A 19,603-nucleotide genomic window follows, 5' to 3' on the forward strand; every position below is an offset into this window, starting at 1 on the left:
TTCCCAGTGGTGTCAGGTCATCTATACAACCATGAGCTTTTAGTATGGTTAGTTTCCATTCCATTTCATTTAGAATAAACTTGTAAAAGAAACAGGGATTGAGTGTGAGTGACACCTAGCCACTAACATGATAAGCATTCTAAATCTATGTTCAGCATCATGTAAGTACACCCTCATATTGAAATGCAGATCTCCACTACTGGTAAATTCCACATACTCCTATTGAAGAAAGAATTGCTCCTCTGAAGTTTGCTACCCCATCCTCTCACATTTATCACTTCTACAAAGTCATGCAGCATGCCTCAGGTGACCCTGTGAGGTAAGCAATCTTACACTGTATGTGGGCATTTGCGCTGATGCTCCCAGAAGCAACCCTTAGTCCTTGTACGATTTCTAGCCTCAGGAGAATTATAAAAGACAAGTGGGGAAAAAAAAAGCTTTAAAAAGATTCTGTGTTCTTTAAAGTCAGATACTTCTCAGCTAAGCTTTTCTCAGACCTTTCATGTCCCTCAATAAAGTATATTTTTGGCTATGCCCCATAAACTACTCCAATAATCCATTAAGATAGCTGTAGAAATCAGCATAGCAAACTATCAGTGAGCTAGTTTAGTTATTCACCGGTTATTAATCTTCTCAGCTCAGGGTCATATTGTCCTGTCTTCAGCATTTTTCACAGTGTCTGATGATGTTCAGAGAGTTAATGGAGGTCCTGAAATGTGGATACAACAAGCATGATAATCCCTTGACTTGATGTCTTTCTAGGGATCATCTTCAAACTTTGTGTGTTGCCCTGGCAAATGAGCAAGAAAGCACCTGTGTTACTTACCTGGATGTTTGTACACTGTTGTGGCAAAGAAATGTCTATGTACAATGATAATTTCCTTATGATACTTTCACTAGCAACAGATCGTTTTGAGCATTTGTTACCAGTTTTAGTAGCTGTCATTTTTGTTTCTTCTTTAGCTTCCTTGTAAAGTCGAGGCACATTTTGTCATGACTTAGAGGTGCACAATATTTCTTTGGAGATTCATATGAGCATTTTCCTCTAACTAAATTTTACTCTCCCCCGCCCCAATCTCTGCATGTTTGGGGAAGTTATCTTTCTCTGAAACTTCCTGCACTTAAAACAGACCCAGGCACAAGAGACTTCAATGATGATGATGGTGATGATGGCAGTGATGATGACGATGAGGATGAGGATGATGATGATATCTTTATTCAAACACTTAAAGCATTCATCATATTATATGCAACCACAGGAATATTACAAGTTAAGAAACAAATTAACTGACTTACAAGTCAAATAACTTTCCCACAATCAGTCAACTAGTAAGGGGCAGAGCTAAAATTTGCATCCAGATTTTTCTGACTTCAGAACTCAGTTTCTTAGCTACTTCCAGTCTGTAAGAGCAGCTTTCTGTCTAGAATCTGTACCCCCTCACCACAAGAATCTAGATAGCTGGTTTTCATTTGGATCTGCATGGTACAGGCATCTATTTTTACACCTGGAAGAGGTTCTTTTACTTAAGATGTCTGTATTCGACAAAATATCAGTTGAGATCCTGTAGGGCATTCTTGACCTTTGCAAGGATTTTGGCATTTACTCTGAGGTAAACGTGGAGGCATCTTTGTTTCTGTCACATTTTTAGTAATCGCTAGCATTTTTTGAGCACTTTTTATGTAGCAAGCTCTATTCTTGTTTGTTTGTTTGGTTTGGTTTTTTGTTTTTGTTTTTGAGACACAGTCTCACACTGTCGCCTGGGCTGGAGTGCAATGGCGCGATCTCGGCTCACTGCAACCTCCGCCTCCTGGGTTCACGCAACTCTCCTACCTTAACCTCCCAAGTAGCTGGGATTACAGATGCACACCACCACACCCAGCTAATTTTTTGTATTTTTGGTAGAGACAGGGTTTCACTATGTTGGCCAGACTTCTATTCTTAAAACTTTATATTGGCTGGGCGCTGTGCCTAACGCCTGTAATCCCAGCACTTTGGGAGGTAGAGGCGGTTAGATCACCTGAGGTCAGGAGTTCGAGATCAGCCTGGCCAACATGGTAAAACCCCATCTCTACTAAAAATACAAAATTAGCCAGGCATGGTGGTGCATGCCTGTAATCCCAGCTACTCAGGAAGCTGAGGCGAGAGAATTGCTTGAAACTGGGAGGCAGAAGTTGCAGTGAGTCAAAACTGTGCCATTGCACTCCAGCCCGGGCAACAAGAGCGAAACCCCATCTAAAAAAAAAAAAAAAAAACCTTTGTATTAATTCACTCATTTAATCCTCAAAGTATGAGGAATACATTATTATTGCCATTATTAATTCCCATTAAATCTGGGGCATCTGAGGTACTGAGAAAATAAGCAACTTGTCAATACAGTCAGGAAGTGGTAGAATTAAAATAGAAACTCAGGAAGTCTGGCTTCAGTGTTCACATTTTTAATCCCAAAGCTAAACTGTTCAAGGAGTCTAATTTTCCAGTATGTAATGAATATATAATATACATCTTATAATAAAATATAGAATGAATATAGAATGAGTGTTTTCAAAACTTGGAAATGTTTTAAATCCACATATTTTTGCCTCCTCTAGGGCTGAGCCTTCATTTATGAAGCTGGGCTCCATAAATAACCAAGACATTACTATGTTTGGGAGCATTTGCCAGTAAAATCTAATGATTCCTTTTTGGCTTTCTCAGAGATGCTTCTTGCCATTCTTCTCTTGGATCCTTTTCTTACCTCATAACACTGTGCTTAGTCAGATTCCCATTTTTTCCTTCTGCTTTTTATGTCTTGACTTCTGCAAGTATCTCTGATTCCAACATATCATGTCACGTTCTATCAGAATAAAAAGAGAATTAGGCAAAGCTCCTTTATACCTAAACATTGTCAGCCACCCAAACACCTATTTCACAGTGAATTAAAGTAAGCAATGAGCTGTAGCGATATTGGAATGGAAATCAGTAACTCATAGGGCTTTTGAGCCAACCATATCTGGGTCCGATACCTGTTTTCTCCTTCTAACTAGGTCTGTGGCCTCAGAGAATACATTTAACCTCCCTAAGTGAGCCTCAGGTACTTTGTCTATTCAGTGATGATAATGATGATGCCTATATCATAGGGTTGTGAAATGTAGCTGCCAGTGATCCATTCACTCTGCAGATATTTACTGAGCACGTATTATGTGTCAGTAACTGTGCTATGTAGAAAGTATGCAGAATTAGAGAGGCATGTTCTCTGCTTTCACATGCTTATATTTTAGTGAGGTCATAAAGGCAACCATGTAGTACAGATCCTGACACATGGTAAACACTTTCTGTATATAAGCTGCAGTGATGATGAGAGTGATGGTGCTCAACACTGGTGATGTAACCACCATTGCCTAAGAACTTGAAATGGAAATTCCAGTCCACAGGAACTAGGCATCAGTAGGAAATCTACTTGTTTTCTGTCAGTTATTTTTCTCCTCATAAAAATTACCTATCAGATAATCACAAAACAAAAGGGAGAATGTTTGGTCAATACATCCCTAAACAACTTGATAAATATAGTACAATCTTAGCTTTCGGTGGGAGTAATAAAGGTAGACATTTTAACAATTTCTTTTAAACACATACATTAAATCTTCTGTTGAAATGCAATGGGCTGACAGATGTCCAGAAGTCCCAAGTTAAAGTAACCTCTTCTAGCACCAAGGTGAGTGGTCATCTTTATCCTTATCAAACAGAGAATAATCTTTTTTTAAATCATGCAATCCTATAGATGCTGCATTTTCTTTCTCCATGTTTTACCTCCTTTTCAAACCTGTGGTTTAATGATTCTGAATTTGCCACCTTTCTCATCAGTTTCACAATTAATCCTCTGGGTAATTTTTCAGTGACTTCTTTTCCTTTTGGAATGTGCATTTATGCAGTCCTCTGACTTGAGAAGCCAGATTACCATTGGCGCATGAAGTGTCTTTGGTGTCTTTGGATTTAGCTGCTAGCTTGAAGCATCTGGCAATCGAACATAAACTCCTGTACTTGAGCATTCATGCTTGAACCAGAAATTACTTTGTCATCTCCACTGGCTTTTATTAAGCAGCCAACAGCTGCCTTGGAACTATGACTTACTGCAGTGAGCTTGTTCCCTTAGAACATCACCCTCTTCTTACTCTCAAAATAAGTGTCTCTTTTTCCTTTCTTCCCCATGCAAATCTTTGGCATCAATAGTAATGGTAATAATAGTATCTCATACTCTGTAGCTCTTTATGTTTTATGAAGCACATTAAAATCCGTTAACTCATTTTGAATTTCATAGTCATCCTGGGATGCCAAATACCATCTCCTCCAAATTATAGATAAGAAAACTACAGCTCAGAGACGTCGAATGGCTTGCTGGTGGTTTCATGCCAAATCAGTGCTGTATGGCCAAACCTAGAAACTAGGCTTTTAGACACTAAATTGAGTGTTTTATATATTTCATCATGATGACATTTTTAGCAAAACCTAGGTTAGTATCAGAGAGTCAGTAAGAGAAAGTCTTTTACTCCCTGAGAAATAACATCCAGTAACTGTTTGTGAGATGAGCTCTAGACCTGGGCTGATTTCCAGTGAACTGAGAGTCCTGCTTATTACTGGTGCTCCAGCATTGTTTGGGAGCTCCTGCCATGGGAAAATGGCAGGGTATCCTATTGGCTGCCACGTTGCCCAAGTGAACATTGCATCCTGCATGAAAAGTGCCCTCTGGGGTTGTAAAAAGTGTCAGGTCCTGGTATGGTAACCAAATGCAAGATAACCTTTCTGTGGAAAGCAAGTATATGATGGATAAGAAGTGGTTTTGTAAACTATGGAATGATCTACAAATGCAAAGGACCATATGCCTTGCACATCTTGCCTTTTTGAGTAAATGAATGATTTTTCTTATGTGTCTCTCTGTGAATATTGGTTTATTCTATGCTGCAGCAGTTTGCAAACTCTGTTCGCTCTTTTGCATTGCAGCCCAGAGACACATCCTAGGGAGTTGGCATGTTTCATACAAATAATGTGTACCTATTTGTTGTAACCTAGGCTTGGGTCTTGCCTCACTATCTTTCCTACCAATACTGAGCTATTAGATTCCAATGGATAATCTAGGAAGTGAATACATTCCTGTAAACTTTAACAAATTTTATTGAGGAACAGACATTTAAATGTATACACACACACACACACACACACACACACACACTTACCTAGGGGTTTTGTTTGTTTTAATTCAAGTAACTAACATGTTTGTGGAATGACGAAGTCATTAATGTTTTTTAACTAACCAAGACCTAGCCAAAAATCTATTTCTCTTTCTGCCCTTAATCTCTTTCTGAAGTATCCTGCCAATTTTTAATGCTGACCGTTTCTCAATATTTTCAGTCTGTAGTAGTACTAGAGTGCTTCACTTATCACTATGGCAAAGCCTACTTGTCATTTTAGAGAACAGTAAATGTGGATTTGGAAAATGTGGGACTTTGGGTCACATCAGAACGCTGACTTAAATTTCAGGCACCCTTTAGTTGGAAGTGGCAAGATACAGCTTATCTGCAGATGACTGTAATTACAAAGATAGAGCTTACCCAACAAAGGGTTTCTATTTTAATATCATAAAAACCAAAAGATGGAATGGTGCTCCACAAAAGACTGCCTTTTCACTTTCTAAAAATTCTTTTCTGGCTCTGTCTACTCCACTTGGTGTGAATGTCATTTATTAGCATGTGATGTCTTTGTGGAGTGGAGGATTCTGTTGCTCTCTGCTTGTCTGTCTTGCTCTGTTTCTCTGCATTTTCATCTCCTTTTCCTTGCCTCTTGGCTTTAGCATTCTTTCCAGCTCCATTATCCTTTATATTAGATTAGATCTAACTTTTAAATTATTTGATGTATCTTTAAATTTTATGTTCCCTGTACCTAATTTGAAAGACATGAAAAGTTGTAAACATCTCTCTGAAAATAAACTAAATTAAGTTGCTTTATACTTCCGTGACCCTCGATTGATTTTTTTTTTTCCCCTTTGGGTCAGCAGCTCTCAATAGAGAGAAAAGTTTCCCTATCTCTAGTGTGGAAGGTTGAACTAAATGTGCAGTGACCCTCAAACCTGCTCCAGAGAGTAGTTCTTCCTTACAAGAGTGAGTTTTCCAATGATTTGCCTCTTTCTCTCCGAAATGAAAAACAGTAACAAAGTCTTAATTCGGGGCTCTTCAGATTTTCATTCTCCCTCCTTTAAATTTCATTGAATGTGTATATAGATCTCACTATGAAGCAAGCAATGCAGCAGGAAGAAGAGTCTCTTTTAGTTAAACTCATAATGCCTTACCTAGCTGCACACAAAGGGGGCATTTCAACAATTGCAGGGGACCTAAGATCTATTAATAGTTGCCCATTCTGAAGGGTTTCAGGAAAAAGCTCACTTAGAATTACAGACAAGTCCTCAAACAAACTAGTCAGTGGTGGACCAGACTATTGGGGGTGGGGGAGGGAGGATTGTTTAAGGTTTTGTTTTGCAGAAAGCATTGTAAATCAATCCTACCTACATCAAATAGAGGGTAGCTAATATTGTCTACCAACATATTAATACCTTCTATTTTAAGCTTCATATGCTTCTTGGTGACCTCATCTCAAATCTATAAGCAAACAAAGAAGTACTGCTTTAGAATATGCGAATTATTGCTTTTTTCCCAAGATGCAGTCCTTAAACAGAGGCATCTGAAAACATGTAGAAAATTGCTGACAGGAGCAGGTTAAACAGAAAAAGAGGGACACTCTCCTTCTTCTGAGGTTTCAGCACCATCTGCTGTCCAGAATAGTAATCCTTCCCCACATTGCACTGTGTGTGAATGGGCACTTGGTTGTTCCTTTGCATGTAATCACAATGGAAGGCATTGTCTTTGGAATTCATTGTCCTTGCCTCAAGGTGTACATTTCCTTTCTTTCATAGTTTAAGTAAATATTCACTTACTTTTTATCAGTAGATGCAGCCCAATGCCCAGCAGATGCAATAACACATTCCTTTAATCAGCAAAGATCTGATTATGCCATTTTACGCATTGACTGTGATGAAATTTACTGTATTTCACTGATACTAATGGGATTTTGGGGGGGCTCTTTTGCTCAGTGAGTCATAAGGGAGAGTTACTTATGTGCAGTCACTGAAATAAACAGAAAACATTCTAATTATTATTTGATGAAAATGTTTCTCCGTGGGTAAAAGATATCTGTGGTTCCCATTTATGATTCTTTTTTGTCTTCCATCACAGTCAAAGGCACGACATAGAGTGATTTTAATTATACCTTGATTCGAAGATACAATGTATTTAATTTGTCATTGAGAATAGCCTTTTCCTAGTCCTTTCAGATTGTCCTTTCTTTCAAATCATAAAGAAAGCTTCAAAAAGAAAATGTGAGAGGGCAAATTTAACATATTTCCCCCTTCCCTCTTCTGTTATTACTTGCTATGTTGCTTGAGGAAGTATTCTTATTCATAGTGGAAGCTTAGGCACCTGCAGAAAATTCTTTGCATTTAGAAAGACATCCCAGATGAGAAACCCTGCTACTGAAACACAGTACGAATCCAAACCCAGGAGGTTTGCTTTCCCTGGTGATGGGTAAAAATAAAAACAAACAAGTTGACCGTGAATGACTTTAAGACAGATTATGTCTTGCTTTTATTAAAAACAAACAAACAAAAATCTCCTTATTAATAGTTGTAACCAAGTTAGAGACTTGGGAGGCAACCAAGAGCATTTGAGCATCATTAGAACAGTCTTCATAATTAAATAGGTGCTTTATGCTACACATTTTGACCAGGCAAATCTAATAAATGTGATTACCACTTGGCTGCATGTTTCCCAAGTACCTACACTTGGCCACCCTCAATTGGCTTGTGCATAGCAGTTTCCATTTGTGGCAGTCAAGCTTATTAAACAGCTCTGCTTTGTGATTTTCCCCCAGTCCTTGAAAATAGATCGGTAAGCATTCCGCTCAGGGGCGATTTGTAAATTGCTTTACAGAAGGCTCCAGTTTGTGCTCACGCTTACTGGGGTCAAAATTTGCCTTGTGTTTTTCTCTGATGTCATTTGTCAAGTTGTATACGTTGTTCCAAGAACCAGGTCACAATACTATGTGGCAGTGCTTCTTGGTACGAATCGATTAAAAACCTTGACTTGTGAAAGTGCCCTATACTAGTGCTGTGTTTTCTTCTGCCACCTAAAAGGGCAGACTTACTTGTCTTTGGCCAAAATACATTTATTGTTCTTTTTCCAATTGGTTCCTCTTCCCTTCTTGTTAAAGCAAAGTCATATTTTAATTATGTTAACAAAAAGAGAAGCAAGATAAATAAGGGTGCTATTGAGAGAACTAGCCTATGTTTTAAAATCGTAAAAATTCTCAATTCACAGGCATAGTTCCTCAATGGAAAACAAATCTTAGCGAAAAGTAAATGTGTCTAAAAGAGATCAAATGTGTAAAGGATTTTCCAAAGAGCAAAATTGTAAGCAAAGTAGACAGGAACAAACTACATATATAGATGTCTGATATTATGTGAGTGATGATAACCTGAACAGATTTTATTTCATCAGGGTATTTCAGCATTTAAAGCTTATCCCTAAAATCAGGACTTGGAGCTGAGCTCCCTTCCAGGAACCTGGGGCAGACAAAAAAAAATTCTACCCAGATTTGAGACCTTTAAAGGACATTTACGTGTGGCCAGAATGGGCAACAAGGCCACCCCCAAAAGAGTCAGACCTGTACAGTATTGGGTGCAATGCCCTTTATTTTGCTATGCTGTGAAGTGCAAACCAGAAATTTTTCACATAACCTGATTCAGGCCTTTACAGACACACAACAGGGAGAAGTGGGTGCTCATGAGGAAGAAAAAACTTCACTTATAAGATGAACTCCCAAACCAAAATTACAAAGACCTTGAGGAAGTCTGCCACCATAAGAGACAATCAGCAAATAGAACAAATGGAACCTTCAAAAGTAGCAATAACGGAGCCACCTGAAAAGGACTTTTAGCTAAGTATATGTAGATTTCTCAAGGATAACCTCACCGACCCCATCCATCATTTCCTACTTCCCTCCTTACCTTCCTAACAGAATGGATTTGTTTCTGAAAAGTAACTCAGGAGGAATAGAACAAACTGGAAACTGTGGTTTTTCCATTTGTTTGTTTTGATAGCTGCTTCAAAATGTAGATCCTAATGACCCAGCAGAGAATAGTAATTATAAAATTAATCAATATTTCTCTCATTTAAGGATGAATTATTCTCTAAAAACTAAATATAATTTTAAGTAATGCCTTGCTCCTGACAAAAGGTTTTTTATGAAAGTATTAATTCAGATTTTCTCCCTGGTGTGAAATGCAGAAACTCAGTGTTTAAATTTTAGGGAACTGATACATTTGCTTTATTCGTTCTTCTTTTTATAAGTAGCATAAAACTTTAATTTTTAAATGGCATATGCTCTAGAATTAGCGTTCGCCATCTTTTTTATTTTATTGTTCTGTGGAGTATTCATTTTAAATATTTACATTTTAAGTACTAAAGTAATCTGAGCAACCTTTCCTTTCCTGTCTGGCACAGAAGAGTAATCACAGTGAGTGAGGATGCAGAATGGTGAAGTGGGTTGCAGAGCTGTATGGAGACATGGTTGTGGGTGGGTATAGAGGTGGTGGGCAGAGGAGACACCTGGCAAGGTTGGCAGATTGGTTATACTGAACAAAATGTAAGTTGATTAAGCAAATTAGGAAATGTTTTCAGGACAAGATATAGAAATACTTATAGATGTGTAGGTATTATACATGTATACCCACACAGATATTTCCCAACTCTGTTGCTGAGAGGGCCTAGGATCAATGACCCTTAGTAACAATAAGCACATCAGGTCTCCACCTCTTGGTTTCTCAAAGTATCCTCCACCTAAAAAGAACCAGAGCTCCCTGACGAAATGACTGATTCTAGTACTATTGCAGGATAAAAGTATAACGTGAACCTTACTGGACCAGAAAGTAAAGAAACACTTAATGAATAATAGTAAAGTGTAAAACATACAAAGAGCCCAACTTAAAAGGACTCCCATTGGTCAAAATGGGGACAATTTGAGCATCAGTGTAAATAATGATAGTAATGTATTACCACCTGTCAAAATAAGCCATGAATTTATCCTAATGTAAGTAAGTATATAAATAAATGGGGGAAAGGGGAACACTCTTCCTTAGAGTAGAATGTCAGCTGATATATGTAGAAGGAAAGATAGCAATGGAGAATCACCATTTGACAACCATCATAAAAGTCGTTAATTCAGGCAGGAGTCATCAATGGATTCTAAGGCTGGTGGGTACAAGTCTGATGACCATCAGGTACTGGTGTAATCTTGGAATACCTCCCCACAAAGTACTCATTATTTATTTATTTATTTATTTTAGTTTATTATTCTTTTCAAGACAGAGTCTCACTCTGTTGCCCAGGCTGGAGTGGAGTGGTACAACACTGCAACCTCCACCTCCAGAGTTCAAGAGATTCTCTTGCCTCAGCCTCCTGAGTAGCTGGGCCTACAAGTGCACCACACTCAACTAATTTTTGTATTTTTTTTAGTAAAGGCAGGATTTAACCATGTTGGCCAGGCTGGTCTGGAACTCCTGGCCTCAAGTGATCTGCCCGCCTCGGCCTCCCAAAATGCTGGGATTACAGGCATGAGCCACCGCAGCCAGCCAAAATACTCATTATTTACAAGGGTGTAAATGGTAAGAATAAGATGGAGAAGCCAGGCAAACACCATGTATATATGTGTATATATGTATATGTGTGTGTCTGTGTGTGTGTGTGTGTATATTTGTGTGTATATGGTAGGGAGAAGAGGTGTGTGGATGTGTATACACACACACACACACACATATGTGTATGTATATGGGGGAGAAGAAAATAAGCAAATACAGTAAAATATTAGCTACTGAGGAGTCTATGTGAAGGTGAAAGAGTTCTTTGTACTTTTCTGGCAAACTTCCTATAAGTTTGAAATTATTTCAAAATAAATTACTTTTTAAAATCAAGAAAAAAGTACAAAATGTGGCCTTATAAGCAAATTCAGTAATAAACACAGATGAAGGGCCAGTGCTTGCATGGTGAGTGCTGAGTTAACCTTCAAGTGGCTCCTTTTTAAAATTCCGTATTCGACATAAGTCAGAGTAAATAATAAGAAATATTTACTATAGCTTCCTGATTTACAGTACTTCAAGATTTAAGACCTTATTTTCATCAGTCTCCAACAGGGCCACTCACAGATCTTCCATAACTTATCTTTAACCAACTCTCATGAGTAGGAACAGAACTAGGCACCAGGGGCTTACAAAAGTGTAAGATCTAGTCCCTGACTCCCAGAAAGCTGATCAGTTACAGGGGGAGAAGCAGGACATGTGTAAAACAGATAAATGATTTTGCACAACAACGCACTAGCTTAATGTTGAAGAAAAAAGAACAGTTAATTCAGATGAGCTTCATGGAGGGATAGGATCACCAGTGAACAGGGTGGCCAGGAAGGGAATGTCGGGAGGTGGCTCGGATTCATGGGCTCTTCAAGACAGTAGGCTTTTTCCAGCCTGGCTGGCCATTAGCAGAACCTGGCATCCCCTCTCTGAGGGTGCCCACCTCCACCTGAATACCTCCAGAAATGGAGATTTATGTTCTTCTGTGGCAGCCTATTTCCCTGTTGGAAAGGTCAAAATAGTAGAAAGTTCTTCCTTCTACAGAGCCAAAATATGCCTGTTTGTAGTTACTCTTTGCTTTCTACTTTGGGGCAATGCAAAATAACCTTAGCTTATCTTCTGCCTATAAGCCCTTCACATATTTGAGAACTATTGTCACGTCTCTCCTAATTTACCTTTCTCATGCCAAACACTTTCAGTTATTTTAGCTATTATGGAATTATTATATCTTTCTCTAACTCAGGTATACTAATGTATCAATGCAATGAATCCAAAACATGTTCCTGGTAAGCTGTGGTCTAATGCAAAATACAACCAGACTATTACCTCCCTAAATTGGAACATCATGTGTTATTAATGTAACCTAAGATTGCATTCCCTTTCTTTGGCAGCTGCACGGACTCCATGAGCACTGAAATGCTCAGGTATTATCCATGTGAGCTGCCAATCCCCCAGCATGTACCTAGTAGCCGATTTTTTAAGTGTGGTTTTTTGCCTTTATCCCTATTAAAGTTTGCCTAGGTGAAAAGGTTGGTCCCACTTGAAATCACTGTGAGTTTTGATTCTCATCTAATGTTTAGGGTGTGCCTTTTAGGTGTGTGTTTTATGCAGAATTGATACAGTTTATCTTGCACTGATTTTTATTGAAAAAATGGTACCAACTATATAATGTTGAAATTTATCCCTAGAGATGCTACCTCAGGGTTATTGTCATCATTAATCAACAGTCTTTGCTGTGGCATTTAAATATTATTAAAAATAATTCTCTGACCAGTCCCCTTGTGTCATTTGAGGTTTGCTTGCTGTCTGCTCTTTGACTAGTTCCAGGCCTTTGAAGAATCCCACTTTTAAATTGTCCCTATAAAAACTAATTTAAGGAAAAAAGATACAACTCTACCGAAAGGCATCATCAAAACCATTACAGTCAAGAAATTTGTTAGCAAAAGGGATGTGTCTCCTTCCACGAATGAAGATGACTAAAACACACATTAAATACTATCCTGATAGGCACCAAGTGAATATCTTGGCACTGTAAGATAAATTATAAACTAAAAATGGAAGGATTGGTAGGGTATCAGGAAAGCAACATTGAAATGGAATTCTTATCCTGTGGACCGAAAAGCACTTATTTTTGCAGATAATAAGAACTATCAGCCAGGTATGGTGGCTCATGCCTGTAATCCCAGCATTTTGGGAGGCCAAGGTGGGAGGATCTCTTGAGGCCAGGAGTTTGAGACCGACCTGAGCAGAGAAGCAAGACCCTGTGTCTATAAAAAATAATAATAATAAAACATTAGCCAGGCACCAGTGGCTCATGCCTGTAATCCTAGCACTTTGGGAGGGTGAGGCAGGCAGATTGCCTGAACTCAGGAGCTCAAGACCAGCGGGAGCAACATGGCAAAAACCCTGTCTCTACCAAGAATACAAAAAAAAAAAAAGAATTAGCTGGGCATGGTGGTGTGCACCTGTGGTCTCAGCTACTCAGGAAGTTGAGGTGGGAGGATCGTTTGAACCTGAGATAGGGAGGTTGCAGTGAGCCAAGACTGTGCCTGTGCACTCCAACCTCAGGGACAGAATGAGACCCCATCTCAAAAATAAAAATAAAATAAAATAAAATACTAGCTGGATGTGGTGTTGCATGCCTCTAGTCCTATCTTGATGGGAGGATTGCTTGAGCCCAAGAATTTGAAGTTATGGTGAGCTTTGATCATGCTGTTGCACTCCAGCTTGGGCAACAGAACAAGGCCCTGTCAAAAAATACAAATTATAAAACAGTGTAGTGTTTTAAAAAATAGAATCCTTATCCAATGGACCCCAAAACACTTCTTTTTAGAGATAATAAAAGCTATAAATCAGAAAGTCTTTCCACCAACAGTGAAAGTGAGAATGTAATAAGGCTTGGATAAGTGTTGTAATTTATACATCTAATTGTGGATCTGATTATTAACTGAGTAGTTAATATTATTAATAATAATGGTTAATAATTAACTCTTCCTCATGGTTATAATCCTTAGAACAAAGCAGTTAGTTTACCTTTTGTCATTTATACATTATAGAAAACACTGTAGAAAGTAAAAGAATTTTCTTTTTACTCTAGGAGAATTAAGCACTTGGTAAATATGTATTTTTTTAAGCATCAGTCCTCTGGAGTTCAGCATTTATCATTCTACACAATATGAACCAACCACAAGTAGGAAAGTTTAGGGATGTTGTTGGTCCTATTTATTGTTGCTATTTAATTACATCCAAATCCAGCCATCAGTTCACATCTTGAGTTCTAATTGCCTTTGAGAGTTCTATGCACAGAACAATAGCTGAAGTGACTCTTCAGAACAGAAGTCATAAATATAGGTTCTTCCTGATCTTGATGAATTAAAACCAAAGGAGAGGAGACAGTTTGTTTTGCAGGAAGCCATCTGTTTGTTTGTATACAGGGTTTGTATTCAAATTTTAGGAAATTAATCAAGTAAAAAGCATCAAAATTCACAACATAGAAAACAACAGTACTGAACAAACATACACTTTGAGAAAACCAAGTTGCTAATGAGATTTTGAACCTCTTTAGTTTAATCTTTTCTTGTCCCTAGGAGACCTCTCTGGTATGTGTACAGTGCATGACGTTGCATTGATTCTTGCTACTTTAAGGCTCAGAACATGAATCGGCGACAAGTGCTGAGTTAATGAATCAGCAGCTGTCAGCACAACAACTATACCAACATAATCCTTGATTCAGGGAACTTCTCTGGTCCTTGGTTAAAAGACAGCTAAGTTTACCAATAATAAAAATCTGTCCCAGATCCGTACATGTGCATAAAGAGGTGAACGTTTCTTTAGGAAAGAAATGTCATTCAGAAACGTAAGCCAGAATTTCAAATGGCTCTATGCTTTGGGGTATGTGCCAACTCCTTGCTGCTTGCCCAAAAGTTGTCAGGAGATAGGGAGACAAGACAGTTTTAGGGACTGGAGCCTGGACATTTGACTCCACACTCATAAGTCTGATGTGTAGGCTTAGAGCTAGAACCAGCATTTTAGGCATAAAATCATCACTGCTTGTTACCTGTCTAAGGCAGTAAATTCATTACACATGCAATGAAGCCCTCTGCAACCATCTGCACCCCATGGCGGAAATTCTTTGAGTTCCTTCTGCATTTGAATATCTTCAGTTGACTACACATAATCAAGAGTGCAAATTGCTATATTATGCCCTTAGACTTATTCTCTGCATGATTTGCGTGTGGACATCATGTTTTCAGTGAAAAGAAAGGCAGAATCACACAACAGACCATATCTTAATGACTCTTAGACATCAGTCTGCTCATTTGTTAAATAGGGATGATAATAGTACCTATTGGTTAGGAATAAATGAAATAATCCATGTAAAGTGCTTAATAGTGCTAAGGGACTCAGTTATTATGAATGTTCTTATTCCTTCAGCCTCTGTTATATGTGTTATCCATGTAAGCACAATCCATGCTTGGTGGATAAATCAAGAAATAAATGAATTAAAATGAAAAATCTAAATTGCAGAATCAGTGGGCAGCTATTTAAAGTAGAATTAGGCAACATCTTTATCAAATAAAACCCATAGAGGTATATCATTTTAGCCTGGGATCTGTTTCAGTCTTCATTTTTTCTTGAGGAAAATGTAAATTAAAAAATGTCAAATGACATGTTAAGTCAAAACGGGGCTATTCCTTGATGTTTGCTTAGAGTGAGATTTGTACTTACCTCTTTTCCTCATGGTAAGTGAATCAATATAGCAGATTTTTATTATGTAGCCCTCAAAAGCCTCAGTCTTTTAAATCAGGGGTTTTCTATCCCATTACCTCTTTGCTAGCAGTACCCGTTGTTCACTTCTCATTTCATGGACATCACTCATTTAACAGTGACTAAAAGCACATTAATCTACTTATGATCTTTTCCTATTTTTTAGAAAACAGCAAAAGTATATCCCACTACTAGATTATAACCTATTTAGAACAGAGATTTCCCTTTTCTAACTGAGAGATTTTCTTTCTGTAGTTGGATAAAAGGATAGAAAAATGTTTTAAATACTCTCTTTAAAGAGGACATTTTAGCGTGGGTTATCAGTAAGTAAGACTCACAAAAATTCTCCTATCAGATACAATTTCAAAATTCCCAGCGGATATTTTAATCCAAGAGGTTCCCTGAATAAATATTTATATACCTCACAGCCTGAAATGCAATCCCATGACTACGGGAGAGGATTAGTCAGTGTTCTTTTATTATTTGGTTTGGTTTTGGTTTGTCTTCTTTGTAATTGTTTGATTGGCTCGGTTTGGTTTAGTATATAGAAATTTCTGGAATATGGCCTAATTTAGAATTTTATTCTTTAGGCATGTATATGGCCTTTACATTGAATTCAAACTGCTTCTCACTTGTGTACTCTCTGACACCGTTTATGAAATCATGTTGCAGAAAAATAAGGCACTATGGGTGTGAATGTAGTTTTGGAGTTCATAAACTGTCTCAGCTAAGCAAGCACATTCTATTCCCAGTTTAAACTATAATGTAAAGGGTGAATTTTAAAGCTAGTTGATGGTCCTTATTTTAAAAAAGTAATATACCTATATCATTTTGTCAGTGATGTTCATTACAGCATTATTTATGATTTCTAATTGTAAATATTAGAAAAATGTCTAATAAAATTTGCTAAAATGCCAACTAGTTTCAAAATGGTTAAAACTGTAAGCTTAAGGCAGATTATAAAATTATGTTGACAAAGGAATAAACATGCCTATACAATATTGAGGAGAAAAAGGAAAATCATGTGTGTCTCATTTTTATAATGGTATAAAACAAAACAACTGAAGAACTATGAACCAAAAAGACTGGGGGAAATTATACCACCCTGAAAGTAGATGTTTTATCTGGGTAGGATTTGTTTTTCTATTCCTTCTTTTAATTTTCCTGTATTTCCTAAATTACCTATGCTAAAACATTTATTACTTTTACAATAGAAAAAAAGAGCCTAACAAACTTCAAATCAACATGGATTTTTCCTGTTTGCACTCAGCTGAAATGTAGCTTTCTAGTAAAACTGGAGAGAGACGAAAAGCTTTTCAAAGAGGCAATTCAGAGCAGGCTGCCAGAAAGTAAGCCCTTCCATGAGCATCTTTAGAGATCTCACCTCCATGCTCCCTGGCTGAGTTCTGTTGCTCTGAGAAGGCTCATATAATGAGTGTTTTCATCTTTTCATATTAAAAATGACCTCCTGGCCTAAGTTTGAGCTTCCCAGATGACTGAGGTTCGCTGGTCACAGCCTCAGAAAAAATTAAAGCAAAATTACTTAGTATTTCATCCTGCTCTTGGAGTCCACATTTTATTTCCACACAAGCTCACAGACTTTGTTGTTGTTCTTGTTTTCTTTTAACTCTCCAGATCCAACAAGGGTAATGGTGCCCCCTTCCGGTATGGATGTCACTGTTGGAGAAAGTATTGTTTTGCCGTGCCAGGTAACGCATGATCACTCGCTAGACATCGTGTTTACTTGGTCATTTAATGGACACCTGATAGACTTTGACAGAGATGGGGACCACTTTGAAAGAGTTGGAGGGGTAAGTGTTAATATCAGACTATCCACAGGAAACACAGTATGCAAATGAACTTCTCGAAACTGACTCAAACTAACTTATTTATACCAACTTAACAATATATTTAAAGTTACTATTTTAGAATTTTGTTCAAGTAATCTTATGGAAAGAAACTTTTGGTTAAGTCCTGCTCCTTTTCGCACAAGAAATGTGGCATCACTCATTGAACAACCCTATATGGCAGGACTGCTCTCTAACTGGCACCAATCCTACAGGTTAATTATTCATTCCTGTGTATGAATTAGAAACTAAGGCTCACAGGCATTGGATGACTTGCCTTGGCCTCATAGCTACTGAATTGTGGAACTCAGCTTAAAACTTCAAATCCCAAACTCTATGTCACGTATCATATCATATACCCTAGAATCTGGTCAAGAAAATTGCTTAAGGATAGTTTCCTTCTGTTTTTAGGTTGCTAATTAAATTCCCTTTGACCTTGTAGAAGGCTCATCATTGTGAATTTAGGGTTTTCTTTCTTGAATTTGAAAGTCTGATTGGGTTATTTACTATCTCCAGGTAATTTGAATTCAAAATGATTGGATTTTCAAAATACCTTACTTTCCATAACTGTGTATTATCATTGAACACATAACAAGAAGAGGTTAAATCTGGAAACAATTTGTGTCTATCACAATCATTGTCAAAAAATCTTTTTCTGCTCTAACACAGCTCTATGGTCCCATTGACAATAAAGATTGACTCTGGCTGCCATTTTTATGAAGGAGTCCAACCAAAACAGAGCAGAATATAAAAATGGGGCCCTGACTTGAAAAGCTCACCCCACTTCCTAGGCTGCTATAAAAATCTGTCCACCCCCTTTATGTTGAGAATAAGTGGCCTAAAGTCATCCATATGATATAGTGAGAGCGTATTTTCCACTACAGTACTAGCCCTGTTCATTACATTCTTACTACCTTTATCAAACAGGGTTTTTGCAGTTGAGTCACAGAACGCCCGAAACAATTTCAGTGACTGTTGTCTCGATTCTGTGCCAGGAGTGGTATCTGACTGGTACAACTTTAGATGGCACAGGAAAGAAGTTAATTCGTTACATCAGTGGATGCCTGGGTTCACTAGGGATTATCTCTTGGGACCCTGATTGAGAAAGGCTGGATGAAATTGCCATCATAAACCATTCTGGACGTCTTTCACATGGTTCAGCTTAATAACTTTGGCTAAGTGAGAGAAATATTAACTACTTCACAAAGACATTGGAGATATTGAATATCCTGAGGTCTAAGAAAGTACATAGCCCGATGTCTACCGCAAAAGAAGTACTTGATAAACTTTAATGGTGGTATTAATGGAAGGAAGGGTAACATTGTAATAACAGGAAAGTACAAATCGAGAACATTCTTCATAAATTAAGCAGAATGTTCTCACATTAAAACCAATTACTTGGGCAGGAGAGATATTAAAAATGCTAAATCTCAGAATGGCGTAAGCACCAACCAATCAAAACAGATGCCTGACCAATCGAAGTGGATGTCCTACCATTCAGACACATGTAGCCTTTATGCCGGAATGGTGCCAGGGCTAAGGCAGAAACAGGGACATCTAATGAAGTCAAACGCTGATGACCACCTTTTGTAAAGACAGCTGTCCGTAGAGCTGCTCACATTCATCTTTCATATGGGAAATGTCTGTCTCCTCTGTTAAACGAGTGCTAACACCAATCAACTCCTGCTGAGAAATACATAGAAAATTAAGGACAGCACAACCGCATGTGAGATCTAAGTGTATTAGCCACTAGGATCATGAATGTCTGTGGAGTCAGCACTTGACAATAGAAGAGATAAGCAAGTGCAATTCTGAAGTCAAGCCTATGTCAGCTTCAACTTGCTGAGTCAGCATGCTGGAAATGATGCCTGGTATAGAGTTAACCTACTAAGGTTTTATAAAAGTTATTATTTCATTGTCCTCTGATACCCCCCATACCCACCGAGTATTCTGTGAGAAACAAAACAGACTGCAGTGGTGGAAAATAAGCAGATGCTGTTGTTTTCTTTGGTAGGAACATAAAAAATGTAGATCTTAGTTAATAGTTGGGTCTGGATGACTTCAAAGGGAAAGAGAAAGTTTTTGTGGTCAGCTTTGATGAGACTCTTACCTCACTCCTGACTCTATTTTTTTCTTTGTTTCAGTTTTACTTTAAAAACACAAATCCAGTCCAAATGTGTAAATAACTACAGTACTTCTAAATCACAAAATCAAAATTTTCTATTAATAGGTTGCTGTGCTCTGAAATATCCAGGCTACAAGTTTCTTTGACATTTAAGCCCTTGATGA

The 19,603-nt window shown here is 37.9% G+C and overlaps 1 protein-coding gene across 5 annotated transcripts in view; it reads left to right on the forward strand.

Annotated features, from left to right (window-relative positions):
* The window catches only part of CNTN4 (contactin 4), a 991,759-nt gene that overhangs the window by 936,399 nt on the left and 35,757 nt on the right, over positions 1-19,603 (forward strand). For all 5 annotated transcript variants that reach the window (XM_032149528.2, XM_058437175.1, XM_032149525.2 and 2 more), the window contains one exon: positions 17,103-17,278. In XM_032149528.2, the coding sequence (XP_032005419.1) occupies positions 17,103-17,278 (176 nt within the window). The remainder of the gene's footprint in view (positions 1-17,102; positions 17,279-19,603) is intronic.

The sequence above is a fragment of the Hylobates moloch genome, unplaced genomic scaffold (assembly GCF_009828535.3).
Source record: "Hylobates moloch isolate HMO894 unplaced genomic scaffold, HMol_V3 SCAFFOLD_4, whole genome shotgun sequence".
Lineage (NCBI taxonomy): Eukaryota > Metazoa > Chordata > Mammalia > Primates > Hylobatidae > Hylobates > Hylobates moloch.